Consider the following 17651-nt stretch of genomic DNA (forward strand, 5'->3'; position numbering starts at 1 on the left):
GCAAGTTTGTGAAAATTGGGCACCGATCGGAAATTAGCAGTCAGAAAATTCAAGGCAGCACTTGGGTAAATGCAGAGGGAGGATGAGGCTATCAGATCTACATGCTACAGTGAGACAACCAAGGCTTGAAACTAATGAATCTGCCCTAATTTGTGCAAATTTCTGTGATTTGCATAAATTTACACAATTTGTGCAAATTGCACCAGAGACATATGAGCTGAAGCACCCTCACCCCGCCCAGATTTGGCGCACTTTTGGCTGTGGGGTTGGAAATGTGTTGAAAGTCTGTTGGACTCAAATGGAAAGAGTTTTTCCACTGTCACACTTCCCTAGCCTTTGCCCTCTGCACACGATCAATTCAAGGCAAAGAGAAAAGTGCTTCAGACTCTTCTTTGGCAGAAGCCACAAAGTCTATTTGGCATCTTCCAGTTGCTGTCTTGTTTGGCTTTTGGACAGGCAGAGCAGCCTCATTTTTCCAACTCAGATCCCTCCGTCCTTATTCCAGATAGGTAAATGCTGAGTCATAACTGCTGAGCCGTACTGAATAAAAATAGAGAGTCATTTTATCTCTTTTCAATCAGATAAACTGTCTTATGTTAAATATATCTTGGGGAATGCCAAATGAAGCAGTAACTTCTTGGACCATCTGCTTTTCCCAGTTTCTGAATTAAAACGTGCACAGCCTGTGGCTAAATGCTTGGCCTCTTGCTCCTGATACAGATTTTACTCTCTGCTCCATATTTACGGAAAGAAAGATTTACAAGGATACTTAGAAACATCAGCACACCATTCTGCACCAGGAGTTCATTACAGAGAAGCCTATGCAAGATATTTCTCCCAGGTGGGCTCCTATGCTGAATGCAAAGGAGGCTTCCCCGCTCTCCTGTGCGGAGCTTGCAAAATTATAATCTATTTTATTTTCAGTCTGGAATAATATCATGCAGGATTGTAGAGCTGTCGTTTGTTACGCATTTTGCCATAAAGCCCCGATTACCTCTGAAGCTCAGGAAGAAGCCCAAATTCTTTAACCATGTATCTTTCCTGACCCTGCTTGTTACAAAAATCTAGCTTCTAAATGTAGGTTGGCAGGCAGGTCTGGAAGCTTTTGTGAACTGGGTGCCAGTTTCAGATCCAGGAAAAGGGGTTGGCCTGATCCTGTCCCTGATGTGCAGGTTTACTACATGCAGGGAGATCTCACACACACAGTCCAAAGTTGCTGCCCCCCACACTTGGGGGATGCTGTAGTCCTGGCCCTATGGGGTAAGTTTAGGAGGCCTGAATCAGAGGTGTGGGACCTCTGATGGAGGAGGAGGCCATCCGTGGCTACTGGTCCTGGTGGCCCTGTCCTGCCTCCAGCGCCCAACTGCAAGCCCACTTGGGCTGGATTGGACCCCTGGGATCTGGACCCCTGCCCTGAGGCATGTGGGCGGGGTCTGTGCTGTGGCCCCTCCCCTAGTCACGACCTCCTCTTTCTCAGAAATGGGGCATGGTCGATGAGGGTGGAGCTACAGCACAGGCCCCACCCCCAGGGCTTGCAGCCTCTCAAGCGACCCTTGGGGGCTGCGTGTAAGAGGCCGGGTCTGAGGAAGCCCCCTGTGTGGAGCCTGTCCGGAGCCACATCGGCCAGTGGGGCAGATTTCCGTGAGGAAGGCAGGATGTGCCACACACAACAGACATCTCAACAGAGCCCGGGGCCTGAGGAGCTAGTTTACTGCTTGCAGGGATTGTAAGAATGGCCACTCATCTGAAGTGCCAGATCCTACCCTCCCACACTACCAGTTCATGGCAGCATGTAGTCAGGTAGCTATTTATTTAGAATTTTTGTATGCCATCACTTATTTCTTAAGTAGGAACTTTGTTTATAGATTGAGGCCCCAACCCCTTTTTAACCTCAACTGCATCTTCTTACTGGTTAAATCTGTCGCTCCCTTTTCTGTCTTCAGTAGACAAGCTGAGCACTTCTGCCCCCGTTTCTGTCAACTTCAGGGCTATTATTTTGCATACAAAAAGGCTGAATGAATCCAGTTTTTCCTACCATACAGTTGTACTGCAGGATTCTTTGCAGAAATGCGGCATTTGGTCCTGGGCAAACGATTCAACATCCAGAAAGTCTCCATGTCTTTCTTTTTGAAAACAAGTTTCTAGTCCTTATGGATTCAACAAAAGGCTTGAAAATATATGGGTACTTGATTTTGGTATTATCCCACCGTTTTTCCAGCCAGAAACTCAAGGCATCTTACATCAGTCCTGTTCTGCTCCATTCTATCCTCACAACAATCCTGTGAGGTAGATAAGGCTGAGATCAGTGATTGGCTCAGTGAGTTTCGTGGCTGATGAAATCTCAAAAGCTAGAAGAGGGGATGAACAGGAGTTCCAGCCATTGTTCCCTGGAGAACTGTTTTCCCTCCCCAAAACTGAAGGGATGAGGAAGATGTGGCCATCCAGATCTGTTTTCTATCAGCCCCAGTCAGCATGGCCAATGGTCATGGATGATGGGAGCAGTAGTCCAACATCTGGATGGCTCCAGGTGCTTTACCCCACTATAATTGAATTGTACAATAGAAACAACTCCACATCAGCAGCCTTGATTGTGCTTTTCTAAATACTGGAACTGATAGATAGATATGCTATTTTCCAGAATTTATATAGGTTAAGAATGTAAGAGCCTTGCTCGATTCAGACCGAAGATCCATCTAGTCAAGCAGTCTGTCTCCTATGCCGACCAATCCACTGCCTTCAGGAAGTCCAGGACAGGAAGGCAAAACCCTTTCCTGGTTACTCTTTCCCTGCTTTCCTCCTCTCTCTCTTCCCCTAGCACCTTAGATTTCTGAAAGAGGCCCATCTCCCAATTCTCCTCATGGGGAGGGCAAGTTAGCCTCCAACAGCAGCAGAGCCTTGTTAGCAATGGCACCAACACCGTCGAATGTGTACAGATCCACACAGCCTCTTCCCCGCTTACTTTCAGGAAACGGGCAAAACCTATTTTGTTCGAATGTCAGTTTAGCTAACCCAGGCAGTTTAGCTAACTGAAAAGACAGCTGTTGATCTTTCACTCCTTTGTCTAACCCTTTAAAAGATTTTTCAGGGTACTGGCCCTCATTGCTCCTCCTGGCAGTGCGGGGCCTGCTGATCTGTTTGGGAAGAAATTCTGTACATGGCATTGCTTTTTCAGAGTGCCTAAAGGTGTTTTGTGTCTCTGTAAGCACTTGCTGTTTGGGCTGATGGAGGGGAGGAAGTTTCCACTGTCCAAATTGGGGGCAGGAAATGGGATTTTGGGGAGGGATTTTTTTTTTTTTTTTTTGAGGGGGTGGGATTCAAACCCACCTCTGCCTAGTACAAAGTTGGGAACCTTGAGCCATTCTCTAGGTGCCTCTGCTAACCCTGCAACATCCGCTCCTTGATGTTGTCCCCAGACCAGTGGGATCCCTTTTACCTAGGAAGAGGCTTCCTGGGCAGAACTGGGCTGCAGCAGGAAGCTGTTGTTTGGGCAGGTGGACCTGGAGAAAAAAGCTGCAGGACAGACTTCTCAGGGTGGGTGAGGTTTGTGGCATCACCTGAACTGCAACCTTCATCAGTTGCAATGCGAAATATTTTGGGGCGGTCTGGTCTTGAATGAACAATTTACTAACAGCCTGCTCCTGGTAGAGATGAAACTGCTAAACTTGTTTGTTCCAGATTTACACAGCAGCCTGAAGTTCTTTTTTTTGGTTGGGGGGGAATGGTGGCTCTGGGGACTGTCATGATGAGTACTGGCCCCTCAAAGTATTCCACATCACACCTTGGTGGGGTGACGTTCCCCCGCTAGTCTTAAAGGGACCCTCCTGACAAGTTGAACTCTGCAGTGTGTGCGGATGTGAAGGAATCAGGAAACAGCCATCCATACTGAATTCACTTCAGAAATCTTTGCTTTGCCAGAATGAATGTTTGCCACCTTGCCAATGAGAAGAGAGACGGGTTTCTTGCTGTCCCAGGTGAGCAACTCACCTGTTGAGCAGTCCTTTGGTGGGGAAGCAAGATATGCCCAGGTACTGAGAATCTATTTGCAATCTGGGAGGTGCATCCCAGAATCCTGTTCAAAGGAGATGCTCAGGTGCACCTCTTGGATTTGTCAGGGCAAAGGATGCTGGGACAGGCCTCTAGTGCAACAAGTACCTGGGACAGGTTAGCAACATGTTCTGCACCCTGAGGCCAGGACGCCAGGACACTTGGCCAAGCCCCACATGAAACAGAAAAAAACAGCAGGCCCTAGCACAACACATTTTAAAATAACCCGATCATCCATTCCACAGTAGGCCTCAGGGCAGTAAACATCAAAGGGTGCCAAGCCATGACACAGGGTGATTGGCGCCTCCTTTGCAACCAATGCAACCTCAGCTGCGGTGACTTACATCCATGCCACACTAATCGGTCGTTACCTTTCAGCTCACATGCCTCTTACATTGACGTTTTGTGCCCTGTAACCGCCTTCAGAACTGCTGGCTAGCAGGCAGGGTGGAGATATTTTAAAGGAGGAAATGAAAAATGACAGCAGCTCCTGCTCTCACTTAGCCTCAGGGCAAGAGGAGCCTGACTCTGTAAGGGAGACCACACTGGTCCCGTTTGACAGATGGGGTGGCAAGAAAGAGAGAGACTGATGAACCCCAAAGAATCTTCCATATCTAGAGCTGAACTGGGCATTAGAAGCAGACATCTTGTGCCCACAGACTAGCCCCGTCTTGGTTGACACCGATCCCATTGTTGAAAAAATTACGCTGGTGAGAACCCTATTTCTAGACACATTTGGAAGAACGAGACACAGCAAGGCCATAACAAGGACCTTTCTCCACCACCTTGCTGGGAAATTGGGATTCCCTGCTCAACACAGGAAGATCACCCAAGGAAGCCAAGATGTTCCACTTACCGAAAGACAGTACGAAAAAGAAGGGCAGCCAGCAGAGAATGAAAACTCCAACAACGATGGCGAGCGTCTTGGCGGCTTTCTTCTCCCTGGAGAACTTCAAGAGGCGCACGGAGAGGCTGCTCCGGAAAGTGTGCCCTTTGCCTCTGGTGCTGGCCATGGAGTCTTCGAGGACGCTTCGGCAATGGATGCGGAGCACAACCTCCATGGACTTGCCCCGCTCCTTCTTGACCCCGGCCTCCAAGCTCTTGGTGGTCCTCCTGGCCACCACGTAGATGTTGAAGTACATCACCAGGATGACCAAGAGCGGCAAGTAGAAGGAGAAGAGGGAGGAGAAGAGGGCATATCCTGGCTCCTGGGTGATGTCGCAGTGCTGGTCGTTGTCCGGCGGAGGCTCCTTCCAGCCCAGGAGGGGCCCGATGGAGATGACCATGGAGGAGAGCCAGACCACCACCAGGATGATCACAGCCTTCTTCTCAGTCATGATGGTGGGGTACTTGAGCGAGTATTTGACCCCAATGTACCGATCCACCGAGATGATGCACAGGCTCATGATGGAGGCGGTGCAGCAGAGGACGTCCACCGCTGCCCAGATGTCGCAGAAGATGCGGCCAAAGATCCAGAGGTCCAGGACCTCCAGGGTGGCTGAGAAGGGCAGGACGGTGGTGCTGAGGAGCAGGTCAGCGATGGCCAGGTTGATGATGAAGTAGTTGGTCACCGTCTGCAGGTGCCGGTTGCAGGCCACGGAAAGGATGACCAGGATGTTGCCCACGATGGCCGAGAGGATGAAGATGGCCAGGAAGACCCCCACACCCACGGACTGCACGGTCAGCTGCAGGACCAAGGAGGAGCTGCTGTTGGAACTAGCATCCTCTCCCTCCCAGGACCCGTTAAACCCGCTGGACGCCTCTCCCGAGTGGCTCCCATTCAAGCTGGCATTAATCCGCTCAGAGAAAGTCATTCTTTTCTAAAAAGCTGCGGTCTCCATGTGGCTGGCTGGTGGCAGGGATGCTGACGGAGGAGCAACCGCCACGGCGGGCACCGGCACCGGCACCGCCGCTCAGCTCCTCTCCGGATCCGGACTTTTGCCCCCTGTCCCTCTGTCGCCCGCACCGCACGCGCAAGTGAAAGCCAGGAGTTAATTCCACTTCTCTCCCCCGCAGCCCACTTGACAGTCCCTGCAAACGCGGACCCTCTCTCCGCTCGCTTCTCTTCACGTCACTCTCTGCCCCCCACCCACCATCGGGGATGTTCTTCAGGACCTACCACCTCCGCGCTTCCCCCGTGCGCGCACAGCTTTCTCTCGCAAAGGCGCTGGATCTCAGCGAGTCCCCCTCCTTCCCTGCCTCCCTCCTACAGGCTCCGCGGAGCGTTAGGAGGGGCGTGCGCGCGCGTCCGCCTGCGCGCGTGAAGTGTCCTCTGCCACGCATTCTCCTTCCCCAGGTCCTCGTCCGGCAGGTGTGCGGGGCACCTGGGCAGCTGGGCCGCTCCTCCCCCGCCCCCAGCCCCCAGCCCCCGGCCGCGGAGAAGTATTTAGGCAGGACCCGCCCCGCCCGCGCCGCTTCCTCGCTGGCGCCTCCGCAGTGCCCGCGCGAGGCTAAGGTCCCTCGCGGCGAGCGTCAAGGGAGCGGGCTGGCTGGGGGGCCGCTGGGGGGGAAGGACGAAGCGAGCCTCTTGCGCGCCCCCGCCGCACCTCGCTTCATCCGGGCAGACGGGGCGGCTGCGGCTGCGCTGGCCCAGGCGAACCTCGCTCCCGACGCCGGCGGGTCCGTGCCGCGGGCATCCCTCGGGCTCGACGCGGCGGCGGCGGCGGGCGCGGGACGGACGCGGTCGGGCCGGTGCCGCGGAAGCCCCGGGGGCCGAGGCGGGCGCGGGGCGGGAGGCGCAGCCGCTCAGGTGTGCAAACTTTGCGGCCAGTTGGCGGCGGGCGCGCCGAAGCGACGGGGGCGGAGGAGCCTCGGCGGCTCTCCCGCGTCCGCACTCGTCCCCCCGCTCGGTCCGCGGCGGCGGGGCGGCTACGCGCCTTCCCAAACTCCTCCTCGGGAGGCTCGGGGGCTTGGGGGGGGGGGGTTGGGCGGTTTGGCGGAGGGAGGGAGGGCGATCCAGCGGTCCGGGGCGCAGGAGCGAGCGCGCGCGCTGCGGGGTGCGGGGGGGAGGATCCGCTCGGCCCCCCGCGCCGCGCCGCGCCGCTTCGCAGGGAGCGAGCGCTGCAGAGCGAATGCGCTCCGGGTCGCTGGAGGGTTGTGTGTGCGTGTGCGTGTCGAGTCGAGTCGAGGGCGGGGGTGGGTGGCATGCGCTGGAAAGCGACCGAAAATAGATTCATTGAAGGATTCCCAGGTCCGCGGGCGAGGCGCCGCGGCGGCGCTAGGGGGCAGCAGAGGGCCGGCTGCGCCTCTCCGCGCAGCTCCCGGCAAAGCGGGGCGCCCGCAGCCCAACCGGCCAATTGCAGTCTCTTCTTGCGCATCATGGGAGCAATTATCCTGGAAGGATCCCCCCCCCCCCACACGCCCCGCTCGGCACGCGCCTTCCCTCCGACCTGTCGGATTCGTTTGCGCATCGGCGGGGGGGCTGGGGCCCACTGGCTTGGCAGCGTCCACGTCCCCACGGAACCTGCTGTACCTGCTGGGACGCATTGCACAGTAGGGGACCACGGACAGGAGGGTCTCCTCTTCCTCGTCCTCGCCCCATGGCTTCCTTGCTCACCGGCTCCCTGCCTGTCGAGCGAGCAAGTGCTGGCGAGGAGCAAAAGGGGGAAGTGCAAAAGCGGCCGCTGCCACTGGGGGCGAGGTTCCCAGGAAGAGGGGGCCGAAGAGGGGGCCTCGCCCGGGGCCCCCCAAGGCCTTGGGCCAGCATCGCTGAAATCGCACCTCAAGCGCAAGTCGGCCCTGTGTGTTTGCCGCCAGCCTCGGGTACCAGGCTGTCTCTCTGCGGGCGACCCTGAGAATTAATTTGGGAGAGTTCCTTACCTGGGGTTGGGGTGGTGCCTGGGGTGGTGCTGGGCATGGCTTGTGTGCCGGCTTGCAACTTCACGCTAGTCGCCATCTCTCAGCCTTGCCTACCTCACAGGGCTGTTGTGACGATGGACTGAAGAGGAGGAGAATTTCCATGGAGGAGTATTTTGAGGGCCTTTGGGAGCTGCAGGGCTCCAGACCTGTCCCTGGGCCCTTGGTCCTACTGCTGACATGGATTATGTGTGTCTGTGTGTGTATGTGGGGGGGGGGGTGTTGCCAGAAAAGGTAGCCCAGGAATTTAGCAAAGAAGTGCCTCTCTCGGGAGTCGGGAGCCAAGAACCACACAGGCAAACCCATGTTCCTTTGCTTTGCTTTGAAAAAAAACATTTCCCCATGAGCACACTGAGAAGCAAAACTGCAGTTGTATCCACCAGCGGAAACAATGCTGCGTATCATACGCGTCACGTGCCTTTTTAAGAGGAAAGAAAAAAGATGACACAGTTTGTAAAATGGTGAGGTGATGTGGGGAGAGGAGGAAGGGCAGTGGGAGGAAGGAGCAGAAAGTCTCCGTCCCTCTTTTTTCCTTAAAAAAATCCTATTCCGGAAGTCACCAGACTGTCACATGTTTATTTTGAAGAAAGAAGGAGCTTCCCCCTTTGCGGGTGTCTTTCTTGTCACCCGCAAAAGAATGAGGAGAACAGAGGGAAGATGCGGGGCCAGGGGCAGAGGTGGGATGCAGCCCCCTGGCCGAGTGCCCCCCCCAAACCTGGGAGGCCTTCTTACCCCCACTTTCATTTGCATTTAGCCTCTGATTGAATAGTCCGTCTGCCAAGGATCCCACCTCCCCACACTTCACAAAACGCGGGAGCTTCACGCTGCTTGTGTCAGGTTTGAATTGACCGGGAAGGAAATCCCAATGAAATGAATGGGATTGACTTCAAAGGAACGGTGTTTCGGTTGAGACAGGAAGTGTGATACAAACGGCAGGTTGCATCTCGATTTCTCTGGAGGAAGCCAACCCATTTACAAGCTCAGCTGCTTAGGAGGTTTGCTGAGGAAAGCAAAGATGGACTCTGGTATTTCTATCTCCGCTTCCTCCCATGCCCTTCCTAGAATTCATGGTTGTCTGGACAGGCATTGGCCCAATCCAAGATCCACTTAACTTCCTTCAACTGTTGCTCTATTGCTAGTTCAATTGCTGCAGAGGGAAGGACTAGAACCAGCATGTGGGCATTGAAGAGCAGCAGATCTTGGCTAAACTTTAGGAGAAATGACCCAATGAGATCTGCTTGGCCACGGAGCAGGCTGCCTTGGGAGGCGATAAGAGCATCTGAGGGGCCATGCGGGATCTCACCAAGGTCTCCTGTGCTTCACCATTCAGCTTAGAGGAAACCCACAAGGAAAACGTGAGTTCAGCAGCTCCATTCTGCTCACCTTCTCTGGAGACCAAATGACCATCTGCCAGGGATGCTGTGCTGGGGTCTGACACTGTAGACGCTGCATTGACCCAGGGGTTGGACTAGATGACCTCCAGGAACCCTTCCAGCTGGCAAAGTGTGCGATTCAATGTGTCATTTGATCATGGCCCTAGCCTAATCCTAACGTTATTGAGTGAATGCATTTAATTTATTTAGGGAAACATAATGCATGTAGAACTGTAGCATTTCATTCCTATGGGACAGGCATAGCATGGAGCTGAGTTTGCAGCCTCTTCCTCCCTTGCAGTGCCTGAGGCAAAGGACAAGGAGTGTCCCTGCTCCCAGTCCATGTACAGGAGGCGACTGGACCCCAGTGGGCTTCAGCAGAGGCGGCGCAAGAGCTTCCTGAGGGCAAGGGCCACTTTGGGGCCGCAAAAGACCCACAGCTGTGTGGCCCAAAAGACAGGAATGTCCAAGGGGGCTCTTTGGGGCCCTTTTCAGCCAGTGGGTCAGAATCGAGAGACGATACGCACACTTGTGGCTAAAGATGGAAGCACTATCTTAGCAGACCATAGCAAAGAGCTTCTATAGGCAGGGGAGAGCAGAGCGCCGTGGTTGTCTCCCTTCTATCATGGCGACCCCTCAAAGACATTACACAGGCTCCTTGCTTGCACCCAGCACCTCCGGTCAGCATTGAGGGGAGGTTCTTCTCTACAGGGGCTTTTTGGTGTTTACCATAATCGCACCTGCTTCTATTAAACTAGACCAGCCTTCCCCAGCCTGGTGCCTTCCAGACTGCAACGCCTAGAATTTCCGGTCAATGGCCCTGCTGGATGGGGATTCTGGGAGTTGCGGTCCAAATGCCTCTGAAGGCCTCCTGGTTGGGGAAGGCTGAACTGGACAGAATGAATATGTTTTGTACATAACTCACTGGGAGAGAATCTGAAAAGGTAACTGAAGATGCACCTTGGGCCTTCCTATACCAGGCAGCTGACCTTGGCCAGACCCATCTGGTGGTAAACAGCAGGGTCAGGTTGGCCAAGGAACTGCCCAAAGCATGGGCCATCTCTAGCTCAAACCCACCCAAACAATGGGCGATGAACATCTAAGCAACTGAGGTGTGGCCAACAGATCAGTGAGGGACCTTCTCAAGCACTTCAGCTGACCCTTTAGATTGTACCCAGGACTCTTGAGAAACAAAATTAATGCACAAGGGAGCTCTAGACCTCCTTGACCAGCTAGCAGCAAGCAGCAGTCAACAGCCAACTCCGTCTCCTGTGGAGAAGTGGTGAAGAACAAGGATGGGTCTACGGAGGAGAAGCGGACATGTGGGTGGAGTGGTTGCGCCCCACTGTCTCCTCATCACCATGCTGACATCCAGCATCTGCCGAACTGCTGGGCCAGCCCGTCCCACTGCTGTGGCTTCCTCCTCTTTGCCCTCCCCAGCCAGGGATGCTTCTTTCGAGATGGCTCAGGAGGGTGGAAGGCCGGGCTTCCAGAGTTCGTTGGAGTTCCTGCTGGTTCAAGGGCTGCCTTCAGGAAACATGGAGGAAGCCAGGTCTCTCTGGGCTGGGCTGCTTTTCCTTTATACCCCCTAAGATCCAGTGGTCCATGCTGATAAGAGAGCCTCCAGCAAGATTATCTATCAGGAAGGGGAAGTCTGGAACAGTGATGCCTGCTCAGAAATGAAGCTTCACAGAACTGGAACTCTCGTTTTACAGTGTGTCTTGTACACCATTCAGAAATAGATGAATGATTTCTGTGTCCTTTCATTCTGAGGAGGAAAAACAAAGCTGCAGAATTCTCCTGGGGTGCACCCAGTCACACTGAAGCCCCAGCAAAGAATTCAAAGAATGTGGAAGTGCTTTGGTGAGCATGACTTTCTGAGAGTAAGGCCCTCTCTGACACTTTTTTGTAATCAGGTCCAATCCACCATCCCACTCCACCCTGTCTTATTCTGCGGAGATTTGCTCTACCATGCATTTACTACCCTGTTTCCCCAAAAATAAGACCTAACCAGAAAATACATAAGACCTAGTGTGATTTTTCAGGATACTCCTAATATAAGCCCTACCCCAAAAATAAGCCCCAGTTAAGATAGCCAGACAGATGCATTTAGTACGTCCGTTGCAACACAATTTGGGGTTTGGAGAGTTAAGACGATGTTCCAGAAGAAGATGACATGACTGTATTTGAATAAATGTAGATTTTTGTACATAAATATATGTAGATTGTTGTACATGCAAAAATAAGACATCAGCTGAAAATAAGCTCTAGAGCGTCTTTTGGAGCAAAAATTAACATAAGACCTGGTCTTATTTAAGGGGAAACAAATGCTCTATGATATTACATGATTTGCATTCAGAAGTTCCCAGATTTCATGAAGCTGAAAGGACTGCAGTGAACAAATCAAATTCTGGAGACCCTACATCTTCCAGAAAGTCAGTGCTGGTTGGTGTGGCTGCATCCTGGATTTCTTAAACCCAAAAGAAACCTAAGTAGGAATGCAAACTTTTGGAGCAGGGGTTCAGAACCTTTTTCTTCCCAGGGGCTGAAGGCAATTTTAGAAAAGATTTTAGGTGTTGTATTTAAGTCCTCAGCAGGGCCAAAGCCAAACCACCCTAAATACCAGTACATTTCAGCTTAAATCTCTAACTGCTTGTGCATTAACCTTCCAACCTTATAAAAGAGGTGGCTGGGGAAATGCTGGGATGCTACCCAGGGATCAGTGTCTGGGGAAATGGGAAAGGGGGCAGGATGGGGGTCCCCAGAGATGAACTCTGCACCCCTGTTTCAGAGCAATGCAGAATTCCTGCACAAGCCTGAAGGAATGTAACTCAGCAGCTTCTCCCTTCAGTGCCAGATTGCCAGAATACAAAGGTTGCCAGGGAGCTTTTGTCTGAACCGATGGGTGAGCGGAGGCAGTGTTAGGGGGTGGCCCAGTGGGGCTGAAGCCCCACATCTTTCCTCGGGAGCTACGCATCTCTGGGAGCTTGCCTGTCCCACCACTCTGCTGCTTATGGCCAGTTGATAAAATAAGCTAGAGAGTCTGTGATTGTCTCTCTTGCATCGGATCCCACTGGATTTGCTGGCTTGTTGTCCACAGGTGCGTCACTTCCTGCTTCCATCCTTCAATCTTTCTACTTGAGTTTTTTTTTCCTGAAAACAAAAGCCATACACTCTCTGTGCATCCTTTTTTGTAGGAACAGGAATGTCCTAAAACACACATACATGGAGAAAGAGATACAAGAGGGAGGGGGTCAGGCTTTAGGCACATGCAAATTAGTATAAGTAAATTTGTAGGGGGTAATTCTGTGGGTTGTAAAGAGATCAAACCAGTCAATCTTAAAGGAAATCAACCCTGACTGCTGTTTAGAAGGCCAGATACTGAAGGTGAAACTCAAATACTTTGGCCACCGAATGAGAAGGAAGGACTCCCTGGAGAAGACCCTGATGCTGGGAACAATTGAAGGCAAAAGAAGAAGGGGGCGGCAGAGGATGAGGTGGCTGGATGGAGGCACTGAGGCAGTGGGTGTGAGCTTGGGGGGACTCCGAGGGATGGTGGAGGACAGGAGAACCTGGAAGAATGCTGTCCATGGGGTTGTGATGGGTCGGGCACAACTTTGCAACTAAACAACAAAATTTTGTGGGTCTGAGGCTTTTTGGTGTTTAGCCCTGATGCTGAGGATGTGGTGTAAAAAAATGCCGTATGAAGAGAGAATGGCTGACTTGACTTGTTTTTCCGCTTTTCTTCCTAAACCAACAAACCAGTCAGTAGAATTTGTTGCGCTCAGAAATTGTGCGAGGGCACAAGCCTCTCCATGCTCAGAACGGCAAGAATTGCTCTACAATTCCCTGTGTGTCTCAGCCAGCACGTTGCCTGGAAGGAGTCCGGGAGTTGTAGGGTCTCCTTCTGTTGAAATGCACGTCCAATTCCATCTGAAACCAAGCCTGGAATGAGACCACCTTCCTTGCCTGGTTTGAATCTGAGTTCGTTTATTTGCACCTGCGAAATCCCATATCTTCATGCACCACTACTCAGTTTTGGGGGCTTGACCAGTTCTCCAATGCTGCACAAGTGGAGCCAGATAGCAGGGGGTCATGGGGTAAAGCTGCGTTTCCCTTGTCATTAGGGAAGGCTTAGGGCAGCGCCCCATCCCTCCGACGTGCATAAGGGGCTGCCTTAGGACTGGAGTTGATTTTATTGGTTTTTTACTCAACTATCTGTCCGGTTCAGAAAAGGATAACCAAGAGTGCAAACTTGACCTGGAAAAAGGCTAACAGCATCCAGCATGGGCCATGCTGGGCACTGTGCGCCTTTTTAAAACATGCATAAGATGATGCCGGAAGCAGCCGTCTCAGTCTGCTGCTTCCCGGTATGCTTTTCCTCCTCTGGCACCCAGGGCCACCCGTCCTTCCCGCATGCGTCCGGTGCTGTTCCCAGTTCATCGCTGGCTGCCGGAGCTCATGACAACAGATTGGGAAGCCAACGGTTAGCCATGTCATCTGAGCCGTGTTTACACAAACTGCGGCTTTTCCCAGAGGCAGCTGCTGAGCTGGCTAAGAATGATTTACTCCTAATGAGGCTGCTTTTACTGCCTGGGGCTGCAGGCCTCCCCCCTTGGGGTTCTGTTCAGCAGAATGGTTCCTGAGCTCTGAAACACTTTCAGTAGTAGCACTGATGCACCTTGCCAGAGGGTTTCTTCTTCACCTGGTGAGTCACACCTGCTGCGGAACCTTGTCTGTGAACCAAGAAATCTATAATCCCATATTAAAAAGACACAATGCAAATTAGAGACATAGAAACAGAGCAAGTCAGAAGGGGTCTCCTGGGCCATCTAGTCTGACCCCCTGCTCCAGCCGGCTCCACTCAGACATGCCCACCATGTGCATGTCCAGCCTGTCCTTGAACACCCACACCAATGAGGCCTCAACCACCTCCCGGGGAAGCCCATTCCACACCCTCGGGGTCCTGACTGTCAGGAAGCACTTCCTGACATCCAAATGGAACCTTGAGCATAACCGAGCATCATTACGCATGTTCATTTTGCACACACAGCTTTGGTTCAGAATCCAAGATGTGGTCGTTTCCCCCATCACCCAAGAAGTGGGACATTTGGGGCAAGAAAGCAGAAGAGCGATGACCATGGAAATAGGCCCGGCCATCTGGAGCAGGGCTTCATGGAGTGGTTTGGCCCCGCTGGATAAAGACCGAGCTGGGCAGGAAGAGGTGGAGGGCCCTGGGATGCCACTAGGATGTGGACCGATGAACGCCACCCAGAGGGCCACACAAAGCCCAGCCGGTGAGAGGAGGGGGACCAAGGATGCGCTTCAAGGGATGCACTACCAGGAAAAAAAGGCAGGCGAGGAAATGTCAGCCTGGGACATGATCCTGCGGGTCCGGCTGGCTCAAGGGGTCTGGCTGGGAGGGCGTCCAAGTGGGGAGGGCAATCTGATGAGAAAGACGGCCAGCCCAGCCAAACTCCAGCAGGGGCTTTGAATGCCCCACCCTTGACACCAGTCGAGTGTTGGGAATGAAAGAGTGAGCCCTGCTCCAGATGAGCCCTGCTCCAGCCCTGCTCCAGAATGTAAGAGTGAGCCCTGCTCCAGCCCTGCCCTGCTCTTCTTGGTGAGCTTCCCAGGGCCAGGCCGGCACCGGCTCTCTGGAGGAGGACTGTGATGGCTGGAAAACAGGGAGCGTGTGAATCGAGGAGGAGGCTGTGCCATCTCCAGGTGCTCCGGTGGTCCATGGGAACAGGCAGGGTTTGGAAGTGCAGTGAGGGAGGGGGGACAAGGGAGAGGAGGAGGACAAGCCCTGCCTGGTCCTTGATCCCAGGACGTGATGCTGGGACACCCAATTAGAGGGCCCATGTAGATTTAGGAGGCTAGCCTTTCTTCAGAGGACTCTCCTGGGGTGGGGGGGGGTGGGGGTGGTCCAGAGTGACTGAAAATGAGAGCTTTTGAAGTTGTGTGGGTCCAACAACTCACTTTGTTCATGCACAGAGACTCACCTTCTTGTGGCTGTAGCTTGTGAGCTGTGAATCGGAAATAAATATTTTGCAAAGAGACGGTCGGTTGCTTGAAACAAACGAGCAGAAACCCAGCCCCTGACTTCGAGGCACAAGACATAAGCCTCTTAAGAGAATGTCAGAAGCACAGTGCCTTCCCCACGCCTGCGGTAGGTCAGGGCTGGGTAACTCGGGCCATGAGCCAAATCCAGCCTCCCCAGGTTTCCAAAACGGCAGCACCCTGTGCCAATGTTTGTTTGTTTGTTTATTTATTAAAAGATTTTTATGCCGCCCCATTCGCCGAAGCCTCGGGGCGGCTTACAATGTTCCTACTTCCTTTCTCCCAAATATGCATCGTTTGGCTTTTACCAGCTTTTGTGGATCCTTCCCCCTTCTAAAAGGTTTCAGCACCTCTTCTAAGATTTAATTAGTGGCAGTATGAAGGCTAAGCTCAGTTAGGGCCAGTGTTTCGACACCCTTTGCAGTCTGGGGCTGGGACTGTTGGCTGTCGGCTGTGCGCATTTATGTATTTATTTGTTTAAAGTTTTTATATGCTGTCACAATTGTAAAAGTCCCTGGTGCAAAAAACAAAAAACAAAGACCAAAACCCAAAGCAAACCATAACAACAACGACACACGACACACGGCATCCAAAAATAATGATAAAAACAAGGATCAAAACAAACATCATTGCAGCGTTGCTCTGGAGAGCTTTTCTGCAATGGAAAGGCCCTTGAAGGACACAATTCCACCCCCACCAGCTGCTTCCCAGTGTAGAGAATACTGAACTAGCTAGGATAAAGGCAGCTTTTTATATAACATTTCAAACACCTTAAAGTATGGGACCCAAAATAACCGATCCTTATAGGTGATTTTTAATTGCTTCCTCCTCCTCCTTTGATAGAAGGGCTTCTAGCACGTTTCATCCCTTCTTTTTCAAGACCAAAGAAGGGCGAGCGCTTACAGATCCGGCAGCTTGGTTTAATTTTAGACTTGGTCTGCCCCATCCCTTTAGACCCATTGATCCATGCATGTTTGCATCTCATATGCATTCGATCAAATAACCACCATCTGAAGCTGCCATATGTTCTCATGAGTAACGGGATGCAGGATGTTGACAAGAATCGCTATTTTTGAACGCTTCCAACTTTGTCATCCGATTTAATCAAACCAGATGCTGGAGAAAACATTTGCTCCTCCCAACACGGAAGCCCACAGTGAGATTTAGGACAGAGTAGAATAGCAGTAGAGCTGGGGGGGGGGGTGCCCTGCAAGGCCATCAAGTCCACCCCGCTGCTCCACTGCCACTTGGGGTCACCCCTCCAGTTGCAGGCCCTCATATTTCCAGCTCAGCAAAGGTGACTCGACATGTGAGTTCAATGGTTAGCCACATGGGCATGTGGGAGAGTTAATCATAGAATCATAGAATAGTCTAGTTGGAAGGGCCATGAAGGCCATCGGGTCCAACCCCTGCTGTTGCAGGACACCAAGTCACACCATCCCACTCAGGTGGCTGTCCAGTTTATTTCTGAATGTCTCCAGTGTGGGAGAGCCCCCCACCCCTCCAGGCAGCTGGTTCCCCTGTTGCATTGCTCTGACCGCAAGGAAGCTTTTCCTGATGCCCAGCCTGAATCTGGGTTGTCGCCACTTGAACTGATTATTTTGTGTCCCACACTCTGGCATCAGCAAGAGGAGATCTCAAATCCAAGGCAAGTGTTTTGTAGGATGGCAAGTCTTATTATTGAAGGGTAATTATTGAGGGTTATTGAAGTTCTGTACCCCTGATTGAGGCCAGAAAGTGGCAGTATAGAACTTCACGGCCAGGATCCCAATCCAGCCCCCTGGGTTTTCCCAGAAGGCCATGCCCTCCCCTGGCCACACCCCATTTCTCCAGACCACCCATTGTGGAATGGCTTCCCAGCTTTGGTGCAGCTCATCCCAGATTTGAAAAAGCTGGAAGGCTTCTGCTCAGACTTTGGCAATGGCAACAGCATGAGCTTTACGAGCGTCTTCAAAATGGACTTCCATCTTGGAGCTAAAAGAGGTTCAAGAACCGTACTTTAACCCTTCCTTGTCATGTTGCTGTCAAAATTCTGCCTCTCCAGCTTATGAATGCATCCTGCTGGTGCCGAGAGATCCATCCATTTCAGGGCTAATTGCACCTTCAGGGAGCAGAGTTTTGCAAAGGTATGATAGAGAGGAAAGAATTATCAGGGGCTGGAAACAAAGCCCCATGAGGAGAGGCTGAAAGAACCGGGCATATTTAGCCTCAACAGGGGAAGAATGAGGGGAGCTGGAATAGCACTTACAGGTACTTGACAAGCTGTCACACAGAGGAGGGCCAAGGTCTCTTCCAGATCATTCCAGAGTGCGGGAC

At 52.5% G+C, this 17651-nt stretch overlaps 1 protein-coding gene across 1 annotated transcript in view; it reads right to left on the reverse strand.

Moving 5' to 3' along the window:
• ADRA1D (adrenoceptor alpha 1D) overlaps nt 1-5982 on the reverse strand; it is a 49202-nt gene extending 43220 nt beyond the window's left edge. Inside the window, exon 1 of the mRNA XM_044429236.1 lies at nt 4901-5982. Coding sequence (XP_044285171.1) covers nt 4901-5858 — 958 coding nt within the window. The 5' untranslated portion in view covers nt 5859-5982. The remainder of the gene's footprint in view (nt 1-4900) is intronic.
• Between the last annotated feature and the right edge of the window lie 11669 nt (nt 5983-17651).

This window comes from Varanus komodoensis, unplaced genomic scaffold, assembly GCF_004798865.1.
Source record: "Varanus komodoensis strain SLA01 unplaced genomic scaffold, ASM479886v1 scaffold2, whole genome shotgun sequence".
Lineage (NCBI taxonomy): Eukaryota > Metazoa > Chordata > Lepidosauria > Squamata > Varanidae > Varanus > Varanus komodoensis.